General features: G+C 38.7%; 2 protein-coding genes across 2 annotated transcripts in view; both read left to right on the top strand.

Moving 5' to 3' along the window:
• Positions 1-21541, top strand: part of pop5 (POP5 homolog, ribonuclease P/MRP subunit) — a 270905-nt gene that overhangs the window by 90372 nt on the left and 158992 nt on the right. The gene's annotated exons all lie outside the window — the stretch shown is intronic.
• sppl3 (signal peptide peptidase 3) overlaps positions 2445-21541 on the top strand; it is a 59760-nt gene continuing 40663 nt past the window's right edge. The window contains exon 1 of the mRNA XM_028825097.2: positions 2445-2964. Within this exon, the coding sequence (XP_028680930.1) occupies positions 2942-2964 (23 nt within the window). The 5' untranslated portion in view covers positions 2445-2941. The remainder of the gene's footprint in view (positions 2965-21541) is intronic.

Below are 21541 nucleotides of genomic sequence, written 5' to 3'. Positions count from 1 at the left end.
CAAGTGAAGTTGGATGTACTGTGTGCAGTTTTGGTCTTCTGGTTACAAAAAAGACATAGCAGTGCTAGAAAAAGTCCAGTAAAGAGTGACTAGGCTGATCCCAGGACTGGAATGGATGAGTTTTCGGGAGAGATTAAAAGGGATGAACCTTTTCAATTTAAGCAAAAGCAAATTAAGAAGGGACATGACATAAGGGTTTACAATTATGAAAAGAGTTAGGAACATCGTCAGAGATGTAGCAACAGGATAGGCAAGGCAGGCAATTGCCTAGGGCCCCTCCAAAGATATCCGTGTGTATAAATACCCATTGCAACGAAAAATCTGCAGGAATCCAACTGAAGCATAGGACTGACACACTTACAACAGCCAAAACCTGCAAACAGTGATTTTAAAAGTTTCAGTAATATCTTTACAGGCCATTTTTTGTTTTTCTATGTGCTTTTATTTATTTATATTACAATTGTGATATTTGCCCAGACACCACCAGTCGAAGACCACATCTTTATACAAAATATACTCTTTATTTTCTTCTCCACAACACAACACAGTCCCGCACAACTCACAGTGCCTCTAGCCCCAGTCACCCTTCTCCTGGGCCACCTGTTCGTTCGTTCGTTCGTTCGTTCATTCATTCATTCTCTCTCTCTCTCTCTCTCTCTCTCTCATCCTGCTCCTGACTCCAGCTCACTGATAGGAAGGAGGTGGCCCCTTTTATTCCTACCCGGATGAACTCCAGGTGCTCTGCCTGATGTCACTTCCTGGTGTGACAGAAGCATCAGGAGAACCCGGAACCATTCCGGGTGACCCTGGGAGGATCGTCCTCCGTGGGTGTAGCGGAAGTAAATAAGTCGTGTGCTCCATGAGGCTTGGGGCGCCCCCTGGCGGTGGATACAGGCCTCCACGGACTTGAGCCTCCCTGCTCCCCTTCCGTGGCCCTCTTCTGCTCCAGGGCAGTTGCTCGCTCGTGGCCCGGAGGATAAATATGCCACCTCTCGGTCCCTCCAGGTGTCCCGGCCGGGTCTGACCCCCAGCCATGTACAATGTGTAATGTTCAATTTGTATTTATTTTTATTACCATGTGCTCCACTAATTTATTTGCTGTTTATTTACTTTTCACTTACAGTATTTAGATTTTTAGCAGACAACACAATGGCTGCTGTCACGGAGATTGGGGTTCACATCCTGGGTCCTCCCTGCGTGAGTGCCATGTGTCAGTTTCCTCCCACAGCCACAAGACATGCTGGTTGGGTAGACTGACAATACTAAATTGTCCCTAGTGAATGTGCGGTGTATGTGTTTGCCCTGCAATGGACTGGCACCCGGTATGTTCCTGCCTGGTGCCCTGTGCTAGCTAGGATGGGCTCCAGCACACCCTATGACCCTGTTTAGGTTTAAGCAGGCGTAGAAAATGGTATGGTTTTGAAATTTAACAAAATTATAAAAAGTATTTGTGTTTATACAGTTTTATCTGTTAATCTTACAAAACAGACATTCCACTAAAATAATGATTAATTTTACCCCGTTGGGGCAGGATGAGTTGGAGGCCCTCATGGTGTTTTTTTTTTTTTTGCCTTTGGGACCCCAGAGTACCGTTGGATGTTTGTTAAGGGTAAATTTCACACAAACGTTAGGAGCCGTGGGTACATTGAATAAGTTACTGTAGTAGACAGTGGGACTTTAGGGTCCTTCAAAACTCAATCTGATGATATTTTACAGAAATTAAGGGCCATGGATGGGCAAGCTTTGTTGGTCTGAGTAGCTTGTTCTCGTTAAGATGTTTCTAATACTGTATTCTAATTATTGTATACACGTCGACTATTATGAACCTAATGAAGATAATTTTACATACTGATATTTTCATGCGGTATTTTTGAAGCTTCGATTTTAATGTCTCTCCTGCTGCATGCATCTAAATAAATATTAAAGTTACCTAACCTTTTCCCATGAGTTCAGAAAAGCGTGTTCCCAGAAATCTAACTACGCAAAATCAGGGCAACAAACAACTTTGAAGAGGCTGTCAGTCTACGCAGCTGAACGCTCAAGTAAGAAGTAATGGAAGTCAGGGACGTTTTGAAAACGCCCAGCTCTATAGTAAACGACTTCAAACAATACGCACATTTCAAGACACGGTTAAAACAAAAAGCCATTTCGGAGGTGAACTCACGCTACTTGGCGGTTACGAGTCCTGCCAGGTTCGAATTAACGCCGAACCATACAAACCGTCAAAAGGTTGAAAGATAGTCATATAACTTAAATAACCATTTGATAAAACATTCCGAATACATGTGTGTGATTTTTTTTTCATTTTCTCGTTTTCAACGTGGTCACCGCTGAAAAACACTCGGACTTTACCACTACCGAGCAACTGAAAGGTGGGTCGCGGGAGCGCGCACGTTATCTGACTGCGTGCCTCACGTTCGGGTTCTTCCGATCGGCGCGGCGCGCACGCGTGCAGACGCTCCTAGCACCTCGCACGCACCAATACCAACAGCATAGTCCCCCCCCACTGGATAGCGCGCCGCCTACAGCAGCACCACTTCACCGGCCATTGAAAACAAAGCTGCGCGGCTTTGCGGGATCCCGTACAAAACAACGATTAAACGGAGAAGAAAACACAGGAAAGACATGGATTTAAATCGACTGTAAGACGCCGGGAGTCCCGAGCTTCTCGTCGCGGATACTGCGACACGACGGGAGCCGAAGGGACGCAGAGGAAAAAAAAAAAACAACAACAACAGCAGCACACACAAGGGCTTTTTCCTCTTTTCATTTTTTTGTTTTTGCGAGCAGCAGCGCCATGTTGTTGTCGAAAAACTGGAATTAAATAACAGAATCTCGGTTAAAACGGGTTTATTTCCAAAGATACGCAAGAAAACCCCCTCCCTCCCTCCCTTGTACTCACACCCTGCCTGCTGCCGTAGAGCTCGTCTCCCTCGGTGACATGGCGGAGCAAACTTATTCCTGGTAAGCTTGTTTTTTTATTATTATTTTAATTTGCAGACGCGTCTACCCTTCATCAATAAATATCTCGCTCGGTACGACAGGAAAGTGCTTCTTGACTGAACTGGTCGGCCGGCCAGTTTGAGACGAGAATGCCGGGGCCCAGCGAAAGGTTGGGACTGCTAGGGCTCAAATGTGAAGGTGAATAGGTTCACAACTTCGATGAAACGGAAGGCAGGCTGGAACTCGTATATGCAGGTGCAATGGAAATGCCAAGGCTTGCTGACTGTGCCGCCCGGCCGTGTGTGTTAAGGTTTGTCGTGGAAACGGCGAGAAGATGGTGGCTTTGATAGTAGGTGGACAGGCTGCCGAAGGAAGGCCTCCACTATCCCCGGCATTATGTTGGAGCTGAATGGCCGAGCTGAGGCGCCCCCTGCGACTATCCGAGGGAAAGGGTGACCCTGCATGGTGGCGGTTAGGAGGCTGCGATCAGTCAGATGAGAATAGTTAGCGATTCTCATAGGGCCACCAGTTAGCGCTTACTGGACACAATTCAGCAAGCCACGGGTTTATTGCCTGTAGTTTGATTGAACTCCCCTCAGTTTACTTATCGCCCCCAAGCGTGTTTCGTGTAGTATAAGGTTGTGTACTATATTATGTCATGAGTTCCTTTCTCTGTTTTGTCGTGCTTTCCAAACCTATTGAAACATTTGTTACTGAAAATGCAAATTACTGCTTTTGTCAATGTACATATTTTGTTTTGTTCTTAGGTGTGTTTTTAAAATGTATATGTTATTCATTTTATTCCCATTATAGTTATTTTGGCACGAAGGCAACATGCTTAAAATAATTTTTCCACATGTTCAATTTCTAAGCAGATGTGTTACTGAAATTATGATGTCTTACATTTCATAATTCCACAGTCGCATACTTTGTTAAAACCCTTCAACTTCCAGTGTCTGTGTTTAATGTTGTGTTAGAAAAGTAATGGGGGCGGTAAACTAGTGCTTCAAGACAGTATTGTTTGATGAAAGCACGGCCTCTAAGCTGGCATAGTAGAAGAAAGTCTGAGTCAGCATAAGATACCCTAATTTTAGGTGTTCATAAATTTATTTTTTAAAAAAAAATTGAAATAATAAAGTGTATTTAGAGTGAAGTCTAAATATTCTCAGTTGTAATAGAATTTTGTCAATTTTCAATCTCTGATAGAAGGCTAGATCCCTAGTAAAGTGTCAGAACAACATTTTCGTAACCAATAAATTAGAAGTGGTCTGAAACAATACCCCACATGTTTATATTTGAACCTTGCCATTTGCAACCTGAAAGTGGCCCTTTAGAGGGCTAGAGAGGTGGGAAGATGAGCTGATGGCACATTGCTGCACCCACAACACGATGAACCACCTGAATTGGGAACCAAGTGCAGCGTGCAACACCTTAACACCACAAAAGTGCTATATAAATGTACAGAATTATTATTATTATTATTACAGTGGAACAGTGAGTTTTTTTTTACAGTGGCTGGAATGCCAATCCTGCCACCAACCTGAGCTCCTTGGGTCTGATGTGGTATGCACACTGCCAAGTTCTTCTGATCATTTTTGTTAAAAGATTGGTTTGGTCTATATCATAATGGTGTGATTTCTTGTGCAAAACATGGTCATAAATGGCCAATACATTAAGCTTTTTTGGGTCTAGAGGACCAAAATGTTTGATAGAACCCCAAAAACTCAAAAGCTTGCATAACTACATGTCAAGACCTGTGAAAAGGTATAATCATATGTGGGGGTGTTCTCATACTGGTGAGTCAGGAGGTGCTAGACAAAAAGCCTAAGTGATTTCAAAGTGTTCATAAATAATTCTTATCAACACAATTTAGTGTTAGTAACCCAAAAGATACAGCTAAAGCAGCATGAGAGTGATTGAAGTTAATCTTCCTAGGTTGAATTGGTCAATCTGAATCTTGGTGTAATACTGTTGGAGTAGGCCATTGGTGAACTTGATGCTTGTTGGTCACTTTTTCGGGTGAAGGGTGATGGAGCAATTAGGTTAATGATAGTAGTCAAAACATATCCTGAAAGATTCATGGCGGCAAAGACATCTCTAGGAATATTGATGGATATTTCTTGGTGATTATCAACCTTTTATCTCTAATTCATTTGAAATGATGGAATTAGTTTCATGTAAACATTATGAATCTAATTAAATAAGGTTTCTCTAGTTGTTATACAATTTAGTGTAATATTTTTATTACTGTAGTGTTTTCTCTGTGCAGACATTTTTTTTCCAACTCTTGTGTGACCTTTTATTCTTTCTTTTAATTGGTTGCCATTAGTATTGTCCTGCTATTATTCAGTGTGGCATTGGACTTTAAACCATGAGGTTGTGTGATTTGAACCTACTATTGACATAGTGTGACCATAATCAAGTCACTTCACCTGCCTGTGCTACTATTGGAAGAACAAATGTTGTATGTCATCTTGGGTAAAGGTGTCAACCAAATAATAAGTAGTAATAAATTCCAAAAAGTTATTTTAAATTATACAACCTTATTCCTTTCTATTTATTTACATTCTTTTATTATCATGTTTCTTGTACAGTTATTTTTATCTAGGCTAAAAGAAATCTTTGTAGTTTGCCCCAGGCCTATGTTTAAAATTAGCTTAACTTGCCATTTAGATAGGTTCCAAAGGCAGTGTTAGTCACATTAAGGTGTTGCTGATCAACCAGTTGATGCTATAGGAGAAACTAAAGTTGTGATCCAAGTATACATTAAAATAACGTTTCAACTTTGATTTCTAAAACTGGATAAAATGTACTTTATGGTGGGCTTTTCATTATCATTAGTGTGGTTGTAGTGTTGTCTTCAGTTTCACAATTTAAATATCTTCTCTTTAAATGATGTCTGTGAATTGAAATGTTGTTTGTACACATTCTGCAATGTATTGGTATCCTGGTTTACTGCTTGTCTAGTGCCTTTTGCTGCAGGAATACACTTGGACTCACCTTGATTGATTAATTTGAAGAAGCATGACTTTTGCCACCTCTCAACTTTTGTTTCAGTTTTATATTAATCTGCCATGTTTGTGCAGTTGTGCAATTCCTCTGGTTTCCTCCTAACCTACTTCCATGTCATTTAGTTTATCTGAACTTCTTGCCTTCTGTGTGCAAATTAGTGCCCTTGGTATTCAGAGTATTAGTGGAAGGCAGATTCCAGCAGGCAATGAATGTTAATCAACCCCCACATTCTGGGAGAATGAATCTTCATTTTAAATGGGTTCATATGTCTCTTTTGTCTCAAGTCTCTCTGAGTCTGTTTACATTGTGTGCTGCAAGGATATAATTATTTTTGTAGGCAGTATATTTTGGTTCATTTGCTTTTCCAAGAGTTATTAAAATGTTTTTGTACAATGATGTATTGAATGATTCCAATAAGTATGTTTCAAAATTGCTTGTCTGTCAGCTTACTATTTTAAAGCCTTGTCAAACTTTTTTTGTCATTTTATTAACTGAATGGTACAGCCTTTTGTTCTTTTGAACATACAGCTTACAAATTACATGCCAAGTTAGGTCACGTTCTGATTCACTCCTTAAATATGCTTGTTAAAACTTGATTTTTGTATTCTCACAGTTTGGCACAGGACAGTTGGTAGTTAGCTATCTTATAATTGGAAAATTATTTAGGCCTGTAGCACTGTTAAGTCCGTATGTCCCTTTTTTTTTTTTTTTTTTTGAAGAGTTTGAATTGTATAATTGTTAAATATTTGTTGCATTGTTCATGGGCATGCAACCAGGGTGACCATCGGAAGAAATGCAGACTGAAAGTGAAGTAAAGGCATATTGTGTTTTTAAGCTTTATTTTTATTTGAATTGTTTTATATGCACACTTTGTTGGCTTATTATGTACTGTGTTGGGAGGCAGCTTTTTTGCATTGATACCATCCCAGTGTGCAGTTATCTTAATCTTATAATAGGTGATGTCTGTGCTTTTTGAAATGTGGGATTTTGTTTTTTTTAATGGAGAATGTTAAATCTAATTTGAATACTTCTCACTCGCAGCATTTCTTTGTGCATTAGTTGATTGCAAGGACCTTTGAGCCTCCACCAGTGGCCCCTTTAAGATATTTCAGTTTTAGTCTTGTCACAATGTGTTGCTTTTTATTTTATTTTAATTAGGGTTAACTATAGTAATTAGAATGGGGGAAAAAAAGTAGTTTTTGTTGCTAGGTGGTGTTAGGTGTTCTTGTGTAAGAACTTGAGCTAGTAAAAAATATCATATATTGATTTGTCAGCCCTACATGCTTGTTCTCAAGTATGTAAGAGGTACAATTCCACTTTCTGCCTGCCTCTGTTTATTTATCCTTTAAATACTTGTTTGTCTGGACTAGCAGCATGATGTCAGTTCATCTGGCATGCTCAATAATCATTTAGCCTTGTGCAGCCCAACCTTTATGCAGCACCTAATTCTAGATGGAGATGCAACAATTACGGTCCTGCTAGTGTAAACTGTAATTTCATCTTCACAATCAACGCCTGAACTTGCAGTTTTCTGCTAGGTACACCTTTTGTGTACTATCCCAGTCATTGCTTTCTAGACATTTTAGACCTTAATCAGAAGTAGGGTGGTAAATAGTGAATATAGCATAAAGTAGGGGACAACATAGGAACTTCATATATAACTGTCATATTTTTAAACTATGAATTAGCTCAATCTGGTAAACTAGTTATATTTTAGGCTTTTTAAAATTCCTGTTTTATTCTGTAGTTTTTGCTTTGGTTTTGTGTAGTCCTTTGAAGGTGTATTTCCAGTTCTTCCTCATGTACCTAATTTTTGTGTGCCGTTGTTCTTGGTAGGGCAAAGTTTCTACTTGGACAGAAATATAATTTATGCTTGGGAAGAATTATTAAGCCATTTGGAGACAAATTTAGATTGATGTTCCTGAGTGGTAAAAACATTCAGTTGAGAATTGTGCGCAATCTTCATTATTGAACCATTTTTTTTCTTTTTTGCAAATATTTAAATTACTTGGATTTTTTTTTTTTCCCTCCTCATTGAATTTTTTTTTCTTGATTTCCTCTGTAGTTTGTCATAAGAAAACATTTATCACCCAAGTTATCATGTTGATGATTTGAACTAACTGTTCACATGTGTTCTAGTTTCATAATTTTAATATTTAAGTGACAAAAAGGGCTGTACATTTTGGATCTTGGTGGTATAGTTAAACAGACATGTCTGCTTTGCAGTGTATAATGCAATGTATAAGCATTCAGGCACAGTTCTTTAACTTTACTGAATAACATGCTATATTGCAATGTGTGCTAATTTTATTTCAAGCTTAAATTTTTTTTTTACTATGATATCACATTATGTTAGAAGAAATATTGATAAGATTAAAAAAAATGCTGTTTGCATACAGGTTCAGTCTCTGGGCTTTGGATGCTCTGCGTTTACACAGTCAGTGAACAGTTACTTAACAAGTACACAGTTGTCATACATGTGGAAAAGTGGTTTCCACATGTGAATCAATAAAAACGTACACATTTTTTGGATAAACCCTGATAGTTAAGGAATGATTATTTGTGTTGTAAATTTCAAGACCATGAAAATGAAGTGTAAAGAACATTCCAAACAGGTTAGTTAAAAAAATAATACATACATGGGAAAAATAATACAAAGCAATATTGACATGTTTGGATAGGCCACAAGGCACTGTTGGTCCATTTCTCAGGAACTGGAGGCTATGTCAGACCCCTCAGATCCTGTGTAGAAAAGATCTTCCCTTAAAATTCTCTTTACAAAGAAGCAGAACTGTGTGAGAAGCCATAAGAAGGCAAGCAATCATTCTGAATGAGCTATAGAGTACAATAGCTGAGACTTGAATAAAGGGGTTTCTAGTTAACCATATTTGGAGGTATGCTTACTACCGGCTCGTGTGAGAGGGTGGCACATAATAAGCCATTACTTGCCATGAACCACATCAAAGTACGTCTTGGGGATAGCCAAGAAGCACACTGATGTATGATGTTAATTTAACACTGTCTATGCCTCAAAACACCTTATGATATACTTGAGTATGGTGATAGTAGAAGTTATTCATCAGCAGGGACTGTACATCTTATTTTAATTGAAGCAGTAATAGATGGTAGAAAATGCAAGCTGATACTACAAGAGAGTCATTTGAAGTGTGGAACATGAAGAAAAACCTGAAGCTTTTAGCAAAAGTTAATCTTCCAACAGGCAAATCTTGAACACCAAGCCAAAGTAATTTTACGGTGGCTTAAGAACAAAAATTGAATATCGTACAGTTTCCCACTGAAAGCCCTGATTCCATATTCCAATTGAGAATATGTGGTCATCCAACTTACTTAAAGAACCTTGAGCCAATCTATCTGGAACAATGGGTTGAAATGACAGTGTGCAGACCTGGTACAATTCTTTCAAGTTATCACTACATGCTGTGGCGCTATGAAATATTAATGTGGGGACTGAATGCCAATAAAACAGCATATTTTTTCTAACATAAAGAAATGTTGATTAAAATTTTTGAGTTTGTGTTTATAAAATATACAGTGGACCCTTGACTTACGATCTCAATTCGTTCGTGAGGGCTGGTTGTAACTCAAGTTGGTTGTAAGTCAAGACTGTTTTTCCCATAAGAAATAATGGCAATGCCCTTAATGTGTTCCGAACCTCCCACAGCAACACTTAACTTTTTTTTTTTAATAAAAAAGGGTTGTATAATGTGCATAATTTACCAAGAACTACAATAATTTTTCTAATGTACTAACCAGAAAGTTATAAAAAGTGCCTAGCCTACCAGAAACAACAATTTCATACTGTACTCACCATTTAAGTTTACATCTTTGGCTTGCAGGAAGGGAGGAGGAGGAGGAGAATGAAATGGAAGGTGGTTATTGTTTTGAAGGAGCTATACAATTCTTTTCTTTGTAAAATTGTCGAGATGGTGGATTTCGACATGCTGTACATATTAGCGCGATCAGTCACATGAACACCACTCTCAAATTTCCACACAATTTCCTTCTTCGTTTCGATTGTGATCACATTCTTTACCTTCGTTACCTTCTCTTCCTTCCTTAGCAATTATCGAAATACAGTAATCCCTCCTCCATCGCGGGGGTTGCGTTCCAGAGCCATCCGCGAAGTAGAAACCATATGTTTATATGGTTATTTTTATATTGTCATGCTTGGGTCACAGATTTGCGCAGAAACACAGGAGGTTGTAGAGAGATAGGAACGTTATTCAAACACTGCAAACAAACATTTGTCTCTTTTTCAAAAGTTTAAACTGTGCTCCATGACAAGACAGAGATGACAGTTCTGTCTCACAATTAAAAGAATGCAAACATATCTTCCTCTTCAAAGGAGTGCGTGTCAGGAGCACAGAATGTCACATAGATAGAGAAAACAATCTCTAGCAAACAAATCAATAGGGCTGTTTGGCTTTTAAGTATGTGAAGCACCGCGGCACAAAGCTGTTGAAGGCCGCAGCTCACACCCCCTCCGTCAGGAGCAGAGAGAGAGATAGAGAGAGACAGAGTTTGTTTTTCAGTCAAAAATCAATACGTGCCCTTCGAGCTTTTAAGTATGCGAAGCATCGTGCAGCATGTCGTTTCAGGAAGCAGCTGCACTTTAAAAGATAGCAACGTGAAGATAATCTTTCAGCATTTTTAGACAAGCGTCCGTATCGTCAAGGTGTGCGAACAGCCCCCCTGCTCAATCCCCATACGTCAGGATCACAGATAGTCAGCGCAAGAGAGGGAGAAAAGTAAGCAATCTAGCATCTCAGCCATCTGCCAATAGCGTCCCTTGTATGTAATCAACTGGGCAAACCAACTGAGGAAGCATGTACCAGAAATTAAAAGACCCATTGTCCGCAGAAATCCGCGAACCAGCAAAAAATCCGCGATATATATTTAAATATGCTTACATATAAAATCCGCGATGGAGTGAAGCCGCGAAAGGCGAAGCGCGATATAGCAAGGGATCACTGTAAATTATATAAATTACTGCACTGACCGAAATTACGTCCACAGACACATGTATCTGGGCTCTGACTGACGCTTAACAAATGCTCTCTGCTGTTTGTTTACAGTCGCACAAGCGGATACACGTGACTGCATTCGGGTCGTAACGCAAGACGTTGGTCGTAATTCAAAACAAAAATTTTGGTCGTAAACCAAGTTGTTTCGCATGTCAGGCCGGTCGTATATCAAGGGTCGACTGTACAACACCAAATTTCAGTGTAGGTTTTGTTGTTCCATAAAAATAGAAAATTAGTCAAGTATATAAGTACCTTTGCTAATTGTTTTTTGTGAAATATCCATGTTCTTGAAGGACCTATTAATATGCAAGAATTGGGACTATCACGATTAAATGTTATAATTATGAAATCGATAGATAGATAGATAGATACTTTATTAATCCCAATGGGAATTTCACATCTTCAAATCAAATCTTCATACTTTATAGACTTGCTGTCATAACATTTTGGAAATGTTACACCCTTTGCTAAGATACTGATAGAATGTATGAAAGACATATGCATGGACTGACTGGTGGAACAACCAAGTGATTGTGTGAGAAAGGGAGGATGGTATGGAGAGACGAACTGAGCAGACATGACTAATTAAGTTGTGAGAAAATACTGTTTTTTTGTCATTTATCATTATTTAACTTTTGCATGTTTTTTCAAGTTCTGTGAATGGTTTTGACTTACATTGGAATAAAATGGGTAATAATTAGCCAGACTGTCTCTTTGTTTATAGTTAAGCGGGAACAACAAAACAGTACTTGAGATACCCATGTCTTCATTTATGCAAGGGTTAAGTTCCTGGAAAATATAACAATTTCAGAAGCTAAAAAAAAGTGTTTTCCTTTTTGTTCATCAAGGAGTGTGAAGCTCAGTTTGATATGGTGTGTTTTTGGACAGAATCGCATCTGGGGACGCCTCTGAGATTAGGGTGCAACCATGCAGACAAGATGACAATTTTGTCTAAAAGTGAAATTATATGAGGGAGCAAAGGAGAGCCATTTTCTCAAGTTTCAGGATTTCCTAATTGTTAACAAAGATAACAGACTGACTTTAGTTATGAGACAAACATAAACCATCAGTGATGCATGCCTAAATGTCCTTTATGCTAGTTGCTGAAAACCTATAGAGCACCTGAACAATTGTTTTGGTTTCTAGCCCTTTATTGAATGCAGATTTAGTAATCTTAATTTTGTTATCTTACTTATATTCTGTAGTTTTATTATCTCTGTGTATTCACTCCTAAATGACATTTTCAAGTACAGCTTTCAAAGGTTATCCTAGCAGTACTGAAAATATGGGGTGTTATGTGTGTGTGTTTGTATTCATGGATATACTGTAGGTCATTTTACATTCATCTTGGGTGCTTTACTTGAATTTTAGCGGACTTGTCTGAAGGCATTGTTTTATTTTCAAACCAACAATTTCCTGTGCCTAAAATTTTTAACTCAGAGGTGTTATGGCAATAAATGTAAAGTAAAAAAATGCACATTAGGTGGCATTAGGTGTTGTCAGTTCTTTTTAAAACATTATTCAGCACAATTTGAGTTTAAATAAGCATATTTAGGAAATGTAATGGCAAAAAAAAAAAATCGGTTTGATGCTTGAGTTAAGCTTATGTCACATTACATGACTTTTCCAGAAATTTTTCAGTCGTAGCTTTTATTTATATAATCTTTGTGAATCGGAGGCAGTCAGTAGTGTGCACTCATGAAGCCAATCACCTCATGTGACGTGCTTAATGACTGAGTCTGTGACTCAATTCAATAAAATCTAACAGGAGTGATTTTTCTCTTTAGTTGAAGGGGTATTCTGTGTGTGCAGTAGAGCTGACAACCAATGAATACTCACGTGGAAGTACAATGCATAAAATGTGGCTACAAGGAATAAGAAATGTGCTTGTTTTGAACCTCACAGATAGAAGAGAAGCTTGTCTGTCTAATGTGTTTTACGTATTGAAACAGAATGGGGGGAAAAAAAGGTGCCTAGACTGCAGCTGAACTCCCCATACAGTATGTTAACCCATACAGTGCCAGCACTGTCAAGCAACTCACTATTGGCTGTCAGGCAAGGAGCAAGCATGACTGCACTGGAAGATCAGTGCTCAGTCAGTAACTGTGACATGGGGTTCAATTTATGGTAATGTATTTTGACATGGAGCAGTGAGTGTGGTCTGCAAATCTTACATACCCCACAGGAAGATGTTGCATAATGTGACATCAGCTTTAGCAAAATGTATATGATACAGAGGAGTTAAAATATTTCTGCAAAGAAAATATCAAGTAAAGAATTGTATGAGTTCATGGGTCAAGTCCTCCAGTGGACTGCTTCTGAACATTTGTTTTTTTCCCCAGAGAGCTGTCCTTAGACTGTGTAATTTAATTGGGCATGGGGTATAGCTTCCAGTTGCTGAATTTTCCTTTATTAGTTTAGTGTTAGTAGGATCAGCTTTCTTACTATAACACATCAAACATGGATAAACAGCAGTGTGTTGTGTAGTTTTGTAAAATTGTTGCAGATATGTGGTATGATCACTTTTTATATAGCCCTTAACTATGTTCTGGAAATAAGTTTCATGAAAATTTCTTAATTTCATATTTTGATTTCTTTTGTTAGGTCATGTAAGAGTTTTTTTCCATAAATATTTAGCCATAGTGACCTCTGTTTGAGTTTCTGTATATGGGCAGAGCTGTTTTACTTGGCACCAGTGATTAGTTCAGAGAAACATAATGTATGCTAAATATAAATCTGTTTGCACAAAATTAAGTGTATGGGAATGCTGATTTGTTATCCTCTTGATGTTTGACTTTGCAGTTTAGTATTTTAAGCTAATGCATAAACCTTCCTTGGTTGTGTCCATCATGATGTTGTTTGGACTGTATTCACACTATAAACACTGAAGCAAATACACACAGTAATAAAGACTTAATAGGATGGAGGTGTCTTGAGCTGCCCTGTCATACAAGTGGATGCCCATCAATTTAATGTTGTCATGTTATTGACTGTCTAGCCTAACATAGCTTACTGTAACTTGCCATGTGACTTGGTGTGGGAAGTTCAACTTCTGTTGTACATATCTTTGTCCCATTAATCTGTAGGACCCTTGCTTGCACTAATCTAAACAGTACACTTTTGGATACTGGTAACATCTTTAGTCCCTGGCGGAAAAACAATATGCGTAAGTCGCACAAAGAACAAATCCCATCATGGAAATGAAGTTTGAAGTTTTGAGGAGAAAGCTGATGTATACTTTTAGTATCGAAAATCCTGACATGCTGATGCCATTCTGTTTTAAAATTTGGGTTTTTCTGTACCTTCCTTTTACCAGTGTACTGCATAACCCTAGTCAATGGTTGCTTAGTATATGGCGAGGTGCTTTATAATTATCAATATTGGTGAGACTCATTTGAGTGTAGTTTTTATCAAACTTTGTCTTTGTGATTGTATGTTTGATTGGTTAACCTTTTACTCCTTTATATTGACTCTTGTTTATCCTTTTTTTTGTGTGAGCTACTAGCACATGTGATTGTCTTTTGTTTGTTCAGATCATTCTTTTATACTTTGTATTGTGTGCCTGGTGTATCAAAAATGTATTTAAATGAGTGTGACATTAATTGGAAGCTCAAACTTGAAAGTGTGGTGGTTAAGGTTTTGTCGGTTGTGGGTTTAAATCCCGCTGCTGACACTGTGACCATGAGCAAGTTGTTTGTCCTGCCTGTGTTCCAATTGAAAAACCAAAAGAAATGTCACCAATTGTATCATGAATGTTGTAAGCCGCCTTGGATAAAGCCAAATAAATAAATACATAAATAAATATGTGTATGCATGAATCAACCATGTGATGTACAGTAATGTCAACATGACTACAGTATAAAGGTAGTACCTTTCTAAAATGTCTTAGTCGAATTTCTGCACCAGTAAAACTCTAAAGGGCATTTCTGTGAAGTGGAAAAGGCCACAGTATAAATGTGATGTGGCATCCCACAGAAACGTGAAAGAATAAGACAGCATTGTGCTGAAGCACATAGCGTGTTAAAACTGTCAGACCTCAGCTGAAACTATTACATTTGCTTAGTTCCAGACTGACCCAGGAACTAGTTGTTGTTTGTCAAGACCTAAATAACATGGGTGGTCAAGCTTGTGATGACCATGTGCCATGGCAAGTGTCAGCCAGCTAGCTAGCTTGTAAATCTCGCCACCTTTGGACACTGTAGTGGCAAAAATACACTCTCTTGAGTGATTGATCATGCTTCACTTACTGGGAATCCAGTGTACCGGTCTGGGTTTAGTGGATGCCTGGGCAACACCAAGTACCTTTGTGTGTAATGCCAACTGTAGTGCAGTGGAGGATAAATAAAGATCTGGAATGATTTTCATGGCTTGGGTTAGGCACAGTTGTTCTTGTGATGTTAAAACTTTACAGTAGAACATACAATACAATTTTTACTTTGCTTCCAGCTTTGTGACAGTTGGGGGATTACCCTTTTCTTTTTATAGAATGGCAGTCTCCTTATTTAATCAAAAACAAAAAAAAAGCTCCATGCAGAAATGTTTTCTAGAGAGCTGAGTGGAAGAGCCCAAGTGGCTTGCAGAGTCCCAAAAACTATTTTTGATTATCTGGATTGCAGTTTACAAAACACACCTAAACTCCCTGTTCCAATCCTCTTCTGGATCATCCAAATGCTCTCTAGCAAACTTCAGACGGGCCTGCACATGTACTGGCTTAAGCAGGGGGACACGTCTGGCACTGCAGGATTTGAGTCCCTGGCGGCATAGTGTGTTACTGATGGTAGCCTTTGTTACTTTGGTCCCAGCTCTCTGCAGGTCATTCACTAGGTCCCCCCGTGTGGTTCTGGGATTTTTGCTCACCGTTCTTGTGATCATTTTGGCCCCACGGGGTGAGATCTTGCTTGGAGCCCCAGATCGAGGGAGATTATCAGTGGTCTTGTATGTCTTCAATTTTCTAATAATTGCTCCCACAGTTGATTTCTTCACACCAAGCTGCTTGCCTATTGCAGATTCAGTCTTCCCAGCCTGGTGCAGTTCTACAATTTTGTTTCTGGTGTTCTTTGACAGCTCTTAGGTCTTGGCCATAGTGGAGTTTGGAGTGTGACTGTTTGAGGTTGTGGACCGGTGTCTTTTATATTGATAACGAGTTCACAAGGTGCTATTAATACAGGTAACGAGTGGAGGACAGAGGAGCCTCTTACAGAAGAAGTTACAGGTCTGTGAGAGCCAGAAATCTTGCTTGCTTGTAGGTGACCAAATACTTATTTTCCACCATAATTTGCAAAAAAATACTTTAAACATCATCCATGCATCCATTTTCCAACCCGCTGAATCCGAACACAGGGTCACGGGGGGTCTGCTGGAGCCAATCCCAGCCAACACAGGGCACAAGGCAGGAACCAATCCCGGGCAGGGTGCCAACCCACCGCAGGACTCTTTAAAAATCAGACAATGTGATTTTCTGGATTTTTTTTCTCATTTTGTCTCATTGTTGAGGTATACCTATGATGAAAATTACAGGCCTCTCTCATCTTTTTAAGTGGGAGAACTTGCACAATTGGTGGCTGACTAAATACTTTTTTGCCCCACTGTATAGTGTATAATTACACTGTAGCATTTTTAGAATTCTGAATGACAGCTACTGATTCCATCCCATCCACTCTTAAACCTAAGATCTCTAACCATTTAATTCTCAGAACTTTTCATTAAAGTAAATAGAAAATGGCAGTCACAATTCTACTTTTCCTTTTATTACAATGCTTTAAACTAGTGCTGGACGGTATGACAAAAATTCTATATCACGGTATTTTTCAAAATGATATTGGTTTCACGGTATTCAACGGTATTTTTTTTCCCCATGCATGAGTGGATGTTAACCACATTTTCCACTGCAATTACTGCAGTAGACTGGCTTTGAGTAGTGAGAAAAGCGCTATATAAATGCAAAAAATTATTATTAAAAAAAAAAAAATTATTATTAAGAATAACCTATTCCACTGTCATAAGCATTGTACATTGTACAAAAAAAATATTTTAATGTGCACACAAGTATTAATACAGGTTTGCATGGCCCCATAAAGTTATAGTTTTCAAGGGGGTGGCACTAATGAAGAGAAGGAATCACATTGCATGACAGATACAGTCAAAATATAGAACCTTTTTATTAAACAAATTTTGTAAACAACTTAAACTATAATTTTGACAACATATTTTCAACCATCCAAAAAGGCATTTAGACAGTAAAATATCCAGAGGTGGTTGTCAAAAGTTGTATTGCACTGAACATGTCTTAGAAAAGGAATAAATAGTAAAGATTTTTTGTAAACCAACTACACTTTCTGTTAATGTTAAGAATCTCTGTCCACTGACATGTTAAAGTGACTTTTTAAACAACTTTTCCATCATTAAACTGCATAATATTTAAACTAATAAATAATAACAATAAATAATAGTGCAACTTCTAGTAAAAATACTATTACTTCAAGACTTCAAGGCCAGGTGCATTACACAGTATTCAAATAAACATAAAATAAAACCAGTGCAACTTGGTGATGACATCTTTACCAACTGAACCATCATTTAGGCAGGACTGCATTAATATGGGCCTTGCTTCAAGCTAAGCTATATACATAAATAATAAAACTGCAACTTGCATTTATAATGCCATTTGTGGTATAGCCCTACAGAAGCGTATTAGGGCCACAGTGAAGAAAAAAAAATACGGACATAGGGAAGGAAAAAACAAACTATTTGTTGAGAATAAAGTTGACATGTTGACTTTATTCTCGATATTTCCACTTTAATTTTGACGCTTATGTCGAGATTAAAGTTGACATTTCCACTTTATTCTCAGTTTATTTTATAATTAAAGTAGAATGTCGTAAACTAAACTTCATCCTAAAATCAATGTTTAATTTACTAGATTTTCTCAAACCCTGTCATAAGTTAATGTAGCACATTAAATGCTTTGTGTCGTGTTCCCCGACCCAGTTGTTAATCACTACGCTTCTTAAACTGACTTCCTCTGCACTTAGAGGAGGCCCCGGAAGCAATCACCATACAGAATCCATTCACTTCATGATATTCCTGCTCTCTGAAAACTTAGAATGCTAAGATATATACTTGATATCATTTTCAGGATGAAATGCATTAAAGCAGGTATTAAACATGCACGGTAGTGAGGCGGTAGTGCTGCTCCCTCGCAGTAAGGGGTTCCCAGGTGTATGTTCAGTGTAGAGAACTTTATGACAGGTGTGACAAGGCTCCAAAAAACTGGATGTATGAATGGGTATTGCACAGGTTTAACTTAAATACAGTGATCCCTCGCTATATCGCGCTTCGCCTTTCGCGGCTTCACTCTATTGCGGATTTTATATGTAAGCATATTTAAATATATATCGCAGATTTTTTGCTGGTTCGCGGATTTCTGAAGACAATGGGTCTTTTAATTTCTGGTACATGCTTCCTCAGTTGGTTTGCCCAGTTGATTTCATACAAGGGATGCTATTGGCAGATGGCTGAGAAGCTACCCAACTTACTTTTCTCTCTCTCTCTCTTGCGCTGACGTAGGGGGGTGTGAGCAAGGGGGCTGTGTGCAGCTGCTTCCTGAAGGACATGCTGCACGGTGCTTCGCATACTTAAAAGCTCAAAGGGCACGTATTGATTTTTGACTTTGTTTTACTCTGGCTCTCTCTCTCTCTATTTCTCTGCTCCTGACGGAGGGGGTGTGAGCTGCCGCCTTCAACAGCTTTGTACCGGCGGTGCTTCGCATACTTAAAAGCCAAACAGCCCTATTGATTTGTTTGCTAGAGATTGTTTTCTCTATCTATGTGACATTCTGTGCTCCTGACACGCATTCCTTTGAAGAGGAAGATATGTTTGCATTCTTTTAATTGTGAGACAGAACTGTCCTCTCTGTCTTGTCATGGAGCACAGTTTAAACTTTTGAAAAAGAGACAAATGTTTGTTTGCAGTGTTTGAATAACGTTCCTATCTCTCTACAACCTCCTGTGTTTCTGCGCAAATCTGTGACCCAAGCATGACAATATAAAAATAAACATATGGTTTCTACTTCGCAGATTTTCTTATTTCGCGGGTGGCTCTGGAACGCAACCCCCGCGATGGAGGAGGGATTACTGTATTGTGTAAATGTTGGGTATGTGATCTGGTGGTCGGAGACACAAACACAGAATTCATTGATGTTCTTGTATGCGTGCTGTCTGTCTGATGTACCAAAACCCCAGTTCCTATCCTTCCTTTTTCTTTCTCCACATAACCAATCACCACACGATAAACGTCTTTCTGAAATTAAAACTAGTTATAAACTTAGACCACGGAGTGTTCAGAACTTTAAACAAATCTTCGTTATACATGTTTAATTATGCCATCCATTCAAGGTTGCGCCCATACCAGCAAGCATTGTGTGTGAAGCAGGAGCAAATCCTGAACAAGTCACCAGCACATCGCAGGATGAATACAAGCAAAACATACACTAACAGGGTCAATATAGCATAACAAAACCCCACATCCTACATGACTTTGAAAGGAAACTGAAGCACACTGAGTAAACCCACCAGAAAAACATGCAAATTCAAGGCAGGGTACACCCGAGACACCCTTGCTGCGAGGCAGCAGTGCAACCTCCACGTTGCCGTGCCCCCACATGATTAATACATGCTTTAATGCATTTCATCATGAAAATTATATCAGGTATTTATCTTAGCATTGTAAATGTTCAGAGTGCAGGAATATCATGAAGTGAATGTATTTTATGTGGCGATTGCTGCCGTTGTACCGATGTAACATGGCTCAGGGAACACTTAACACAAAGCATTTAATATGCTCTCTGTCCATTTTAACCGCACAATACCTACACTATCACATGTACTCCGTTGCATGCCTATTTAGCGGTGTAGCAGTGAAAAAGAGCCCCCACACAACACCTCTGTGATTAGCGGTGTAGCAGTGAGAAAGGTCCCCCCTTGAACAGTTTCCCGCTGCGCCACGTTCCAAACGTCATTTAGGCAATTTAAACCGGTGTTGCAGTATAAGAAAAATCCATATCACAACAAAAATAAAAAACGGTTTTCGGTATGAACCGGTATACCGCCCAGCACTACTTTAAACCCCCAATTTCCAAGCGCCTTGTTAGCCAACATGCCATGTTCCACAATTATCCTATGTCTTGCATGGCTGCTAACTTGACACACAATGCGTAAAACAACTAATGATTAAATAAAAATATTAAGGCCAACTTTGATGAAAGTATTGCTGTATTTCTAAAGGAGAAAAAAAGTAGACAGATTGCGAGGACCCTAACTTGATACTGTGACAATCCCATAAGCCATGCATGAGCCGCTTTTGCACAGGTGTTAACTGGCTTTTTATTCTGAATGCCACAATATGAATGGTACTCTGCTGCTGCCCATTGGACACCGCTTAAGTTATACAAGTCCGCCTTCAACCTGTCTGCCGTTTTATTGTGCTCCCTATTCTTGCCCTGTCAATCTTAACTAACCAACCCATATTCCGCTTGATCTTAAACCGCTCTGTCTGTGCATGTTTGGCAACAAGACACATCACAATACATTTGCACTGCAAGACTGCAACTGAGTGTTTTAAGCGGGCTTCGTGCAATAGTGTCTTAAGTGCTTTTTGATTTGCAGTGGCTGCTTTAATGGCTCACTGTCCCGAGCAACTGTCAATGCTAGACTAGGCTAATTTATTTTGTCAGTACTAGACAAACATTATTTTTTGGATGATTTGACTGCCCCAGTATATGTGTATGTATATAATTTGTTTTGTGTTAGCACTAGCCTAGTTTCAATTTGTATATTTCTTCTAAATTGTATACATTTGTAACAGTACAAGATTACAGATCAAAATGTTTCATTCAAATCTGATTGAAGCTACCATTTTTACAGGTGTTTCAGATAGTTCATCAATGTCCATTAGGCCCCATTGGATGTGGCTGTTGCACAACTCCTTAGCTGCTCACACTATAAAGATTTGTGTCTTTTTATATAAATTCTTTTTCTATGACACATTTGTTCTTTGCTAAGGTATAAGAATTGTCAGACCTCGCTAAATTACATCTTTTAGTCCTGTATCTTCAGCTGTGTTTAGAGGTCTGCAGTTTGATGCAATTTATTTTGCAATGGAGAGCTGTGGTTAATGCTTAAGATTTTGTTTAATTTATTGCCATGATTTGTGCATTTTTAGATTGTACCCTGCTTTAGATTTTGCATGTTTTGCTGTTAAGGTACAAGCCAAGGACGTTTTACTCCTGTTATATTTAAGTTTGTGCACACCAAGTTTACAAGTATTAACAATTTTGTCCTTTGAACTAGTAGTTTTAAATCTGAAGCATCCATCATTAATTTCGTCTTTCTCAGCCATTTTTGTTGGATTAGTTTAGATGCCCATACTTTGTCAGGGCCCTGAAAATGTTGTTACATCAGGTCAGGGCCTATACTAATATAAACTCCTTGCAATGAGCATGATCCTTAGATCTTGGTTACTAGTAAGATTAGTTGCACTGCATT

Source organism: Erpetoichthys calabaricus, chromosome 18 (assembly GCF_900747795.2).
Source record: "Erpetoichthys calabaricus chromosome 18, fErpCal1.3, whole genome shotgun sequence".
Classification (NCBI taxonomy): Eukaryota; Metazoa; Chordata; class Cladistia; order Polypteriformes; family Polypteridae; genus Erpetoichthys; species Erpetoichthys calabaricus.
This window is presented reverse-complemented; position numbering and strand designations above follow the sequence as displayed.